The 5,143-nt window shown below is 39.6% G+C and overlaps 1 protein-coding gene across 1 annotated transcript; it reads left to right on the top strand.

Annotated features, from left to right (window-relative positions):
• Window positions 1-359: 359 nt before the first annotated feature.
• Window positions 360-1,927, top strand: LOC143863900 (Eukaryotic aspartyl protease family protein). Its single transcript, XM_077374679.1, has one exon. The coding sequence runs from the start codon at window positions 384-386 to the stop codon at window positions 1,689-1,691; it is 1,308 nt and encodes a 435-aa protein (XP_077230794.1). The 5' UTR covers window positions 360-383; the 3' UTR covers window positions 1,692-1,927.
• The last annotated feature ends 3,216 nt before the right edge of the window (window positions 1,928-5,143 follow it).

Genomic DNA, 5,143 nt, shown 5'->3' with positions numbered 1-5,143 from the left:
GAGGAAAACGAATTTATTGTTTTCCCACTAACATGGTTCAAGAATATAGGCCAAGTAGATTTGTCAACTATTATCAAAACATGGGTGTGCCTATATCACTTGCCTTACTTATTAGAACCCCAACTGTATGTATAGGTCTTAACCGCGTAAAACAAATCTCATTTTGGACGTGCTATCTAACATTCCATTTTATATCGGCCCACAATCAATCAAACACACCAAAAAACAAAAAATCAGTGTAAACATTCGAACCAAAACGCGCTTACATTCCAACGTTCCAAAAAAAAACGCGTATTCCCATAGTTTCTAATAATCCAACAAATCCCCCTCCAAAACCATATAAAAACCCCACCAAACCCACAAAACCTTTGCCCTTCTCCTTCATGGCTCTCTGCAAATCTCTCCTTCTCTTATTCTTTCTTTCTCTCTCAACAGCCAAAACCCTTAAACCCCAAAACCCCAAATCTTTACAAACCCAAAACTATTCTCTCAAATTCCCTCTCATCTCCCTTCCCCTCTCTTCTCCAATAACTAAACAAAACTCCCAACTAAATACCCAAAAAACCTCATCTATTTACAAATCTACCTTCAAATATACCATGGCTCTTGTACTTTCTCTTCCTATAGGCACCCCCCCACAAACCCAACAAATGGTTCTAGACACAGGTAGCCAACTTTCATGGACTCAGTGCACAAATAAAACCCTTCAAAAACCCCCTTCTTCTTCTTTTGACCCTTCTCTCTCCTCCTCTTTCTCTCTCCTCCCTTGTAACACCCCTCAATGTAAACCCCGAATTCCCGATTTTACCCTCCCCACTTCTTGCGACCAAAACCTCCTATGCCACTACTCCTACTTCTATGCCGATGGTACCTACGCCGAGGGCAATCTCGTCAAAGAAAAAATATCCATTAATTCCCTAATTACCCCTCCTCTAATCCTCGGCTGTTCTCAAGACTCAAGCGCGAACGAAGGTATTTTGGGAATGAATTTAGGTAGGCTCTCTTTTCCCTCCCAAGCAAAAATCAATAAATTTTCATACTGCGTCCCGCCTCGCTGGAGTCTGACTTCGACACCGCCGGCGGGGACTTTTTACATCGGCGAGAATCCGTACTCCGGCGGGTTTCGTTACGTTAATTTGTTGCGTTTTAGCGGGAGCGAATCTCGGCCGTATTTAGATAAGGCGGCGTATACGATTGGGATTGAAGGGATTAAAATTGGAGGGAAAATTTTGAATATTTCACGGGAATGTTTCCGGCCGGATTCCGGCGGGGCGGGTCAGACGATGATAGATTCCGGCACGGAGTTTAGTTTTTTGGTGGAGAGTGCGTATGATAAGGTGAAAGAGGAGGTAGAAAAGAGGGTTTTGGGTGGGGCCGGGAGGGTTAAGAAGGTGGGGACAGTTTATGGAGGGGCCTTGGATATGTGTTTTGAGGGTGACGTGGCGGAAATCAGACGGTTGTTAGGGGATATGGTGTTGGTGATGGAGAATGGCGTGGAAATAGTAACTGAGGGGGTGCGGGCTATGGTAGAAATTGGGGGTGGAGTTTCGTGTTTGAGTTTTGGTAGCTCGCAGTTGTTGGGTGTGGAGAGTAACATAGTTGGGAATTTTCATCAGCAGAATTTATGGGTTGAGTTTGATGTTTTGAAATCTAGGGTTGGTTTTGGTAAGGCAGATTGTACTAAGGTTTAGTACTTGAATGTAGAAAGGTAGGGAAATTTAGTCAAATTACATGTTACTAGTTATAGATGGACAAAAATGCCCCTAAAAATGATGGAAATTATGATTTTTCTTTATTTTTTGGGGTATTTCTGTCTTTTTAGTACTGGGGATGGTTTTTTTTTTATCTTTTAAATTTAAATTGTAGGAGTTTCTGTTATATTATAATGAAATTGACCTTAATTTAATGTAATTGTTGTTTTCTTTTCTTTTTTTTCTTTTTTCTTTTTTTTTGATGTGGTGGAGTTGGCCGTTCTAATTATCGAATTTTGTCGTGGATTATGCTTTACAAGTTACAGATGGACAAAAATGCCCCTAAAATTTTTCTGATATTTGTCTCCTTTTAACATTGGTGACGGGTTTTTTTTTTGTAGGTTGTTTTGCTTAAAATAATTTTCTTTTGTTTTTAAACGGGTCGGCGGGCGTTCTAATTATTTAATTTTCTCATCTTTTAGTTGCCAGTAAAAATTGTCCTAGGAAGTTTTAGTAAAATTTTGGTCCCAACCCATGTTTGGTTGCCTTTTAGTAGGGCTGCAACTCGGGTCGGGCGGGTCAGGTTTTGGAGAACCCAACCCTACCCGAGAAATATCTCGGGTCGGGTCGGGTTTTTTTTCGAAAAACCCACGATTCCCAAACCCGGCCCTACCCATGATAAATCTCGGGTCGGTTCGGGTCGGGTCGGGTTTTTTCACGTTGACGCAAATTTTTAAGGAAAATTCTTGTTTGGCAAGGCAACTCAACTCATAGAAGCAGAAATTACACTCACATTACACTTGAATCAAACAATGATGTAATTACACTCACATCACACTTGAATCAAACAATGTTGTAATCAAACAATGTTGTAATTACAATCAAACAATGCTGAATCAAACACTTGAATCAACCCAACTCATAGAAGCAGAAATTACACTCACATACAGTAACAGTGGGTGCGTGGGTTTTCACTTTTAACTTTGGGATAATTACATTTACACCCCCTCTAGTTTCTGACACATCCACTTCCACCCCTATAGTTTAAAACGTGACAAATACACCCCTGTAATTTCAATTTGTTTAAGGTTTGCCCCCTCAGCTGAAGGTTCGTCCATAGATTGAAGGGTTAGGATGATCCGATGGAGCTGATTTTTTGGGCACACCATATCTATGTCAGGACCCTTCAAATGAACGCTTTGGATCATCCAAATAATGTGGGCCCCTACCCGAATCCAAACACTACCAAAAAATCATCCAAATAATGTGGGCCCACATTGTTTGGATGATCCAAAGCGTTCATTTGATGGGTCCTGACATAGATAGGGTGTGCCCAAAAAATCAGCTCCATCGGATCATCCTAACCCTTCAATCTATGGACGAACCTTCAGCTGAGGGGGCCTACCTTAAACAAATTGAAACTACAAGGGTGTATTTGTCACGTTTTAAACTAAAGGGGTGGAAGTGGATGTGTCAGAAACTAGAGGGCGTGTAAATGTAATTATCCCTTTAACTTTTAACTAACAATAGAAAAAAATGTACATACTATAACTTATGTAACTCGGGTTGGGTCGGGTCGGGTCCCTTCAAACCCGGCTCGACCCGAGATTCATGCGGGTTTTTGAATGCCGAACCCGGCTCGACCCGAAACCCATGAAACCTGAACCCGACCCAAGCTATTTTCGGGTCGGGTAAAACCCGGCTCGAGTTGCAGCCCTACCTTTTAGCACTAGAATTTTTTTAATCCCACTCTTGTAATGATTGCTTGTGTGGTGATTTTTTTTAATCCCACTCTTGTAATGCTTGCCTTTTCATCCTATCCCAAAATAATCCCAGGAACCAAAAACAAGCTTGAGAAGATTTTTTTTCTTCCCAATAGTTCAAGCAACCAAACAAAGTTTTTTTTTTTCCCCATCATAGTTCGGTCAACCAAACATGGGATTTTTATTTTACCGGGATACTTCTAGGACTTTTTTTTCCCACCAATCTCCTTGGATTTTTTTTTCTCCCACATAAATCCCACGAACCAAAAAAAAAACCCGGCAACCAAACAGAGCAGGGTTTTTGCAAAAGAGTAATGCATATTTGCAAAAAGAGTAATGACTTTTGGCCCTTATTTGCAAATGGGGTAAACTTGACATCAAGTAAACATGGCACGATTCTAAGTTAATGAAAAGACAGAAATGCCCTTTACTCCTAAACCAAAAAAACACATAGGGAGGAGCTTGCAATAATAGGTGATTGCATTAATCACTTGCCATAATAGTAATCAGATGATTGATAATCCCAAACGAATAGGGCCTTAGCATATAAAAGCCTGAATTTTTAAATGGTGTAAGCCCGTGTAGTTCAATACTTTCAAAAAGTAATGTATGCCCACACCATAGGATGATCCAAACCATCCATTTGATGGGCCACAACGTAAATAGTTTGTACCCAAAATATCATTTCGATATGATGATCCTACCCTTCCGATCTATAGAGATTTCCATAACATGCAGTTCTTTTGTAGATCGGAAGACTAGGATCATCTTATGGAAATGATTTTTGGGGGCACAACCTATTTACATTGTGGGACATCAAATGTGTGGTACAATACTTTTTTGAAAAATATTGAACTATGCAAGCTTACACTGTATAAAAACTCTAAAAATCAAGGGGTATGGGAATATCATAATGCAACACCTAATATTCTTTGAATAAAGGGTAATTTTGTCATTTTCAAATTTAAATTCATATTACGTTTGAATTAGATGAACTGTCAAGTTTACCCCCATTTGCAAAAAAAAAAGGTCAAACGTCATTACTCTTTTTGCAAATTATCAAACCATATTACTCTTTTTGCAAATACTGCATAGTATTTGCAAAAAAAGGCCAAACCTTTCTTTAAAGAGATTATGGTGGGCCCATCTATAGGGGTTTCAGATTGAAGATTGAAGCTACATGTCAATAATAAATGGGATTTACACCAAATTCGCTGCAAAAGAGTATCATTTTCCTAACACTGTTTGTCGGGCAAAGAAAGAAAGACCTGAAATTTGTTTTCTAGTGGTGGAAGAAGGTGGACCCCATTTATGTTGTGGTCTCACTGACAGCACTAATGGGGCCCATAACTTAGCATGGGACTCTGCTGGGACCATTGAACCAGACCAAAGATTATTTCATTGGTGACACTAGTGTGAAAGCAAACTCTAAAAGTGAGCCTTGCTTTGGTCCCACCATCCGTGCCGAAGACCAAAGGTGATATTTACTAATATCAGCACTATCACATTTTGATAATGGCAATACTACGTTCGTTTTACACTTTTATTGGATGATTATAGCATCTTGAGTATTTTCTAAAAAAGTGAGTAATGCCATTATCAAAATATGATAGTTTGAATATCAGTCCCCTCCCAAAGTCTAATAGGAAACCTATCATTGCCTATCTATTAGATAGGTAACCAAGAGAG

Source organism: Tasmannia lanceolata, unplaced genomic scaffold (assembly GCF_043159265.1).
Source record: "Tasmannia lanceolata isolate RefF3 unplaced genomic scaffold, GAP_Taslan_0.1 ptg000044l, whole genome shotgun sequence".
Lineage (NCBI taxonomy): Eukaryota > Viridiplantae > Streptophyta > Magnoliopsida > Canellales > Winteraceae > Tasmannia > Tasmannia lanceolata.
The sequence above is the reverse complement of the archived record's forward strand: the minus strand, read 5'-3'. Positions and strand labels throughout refer to the sequence as shown.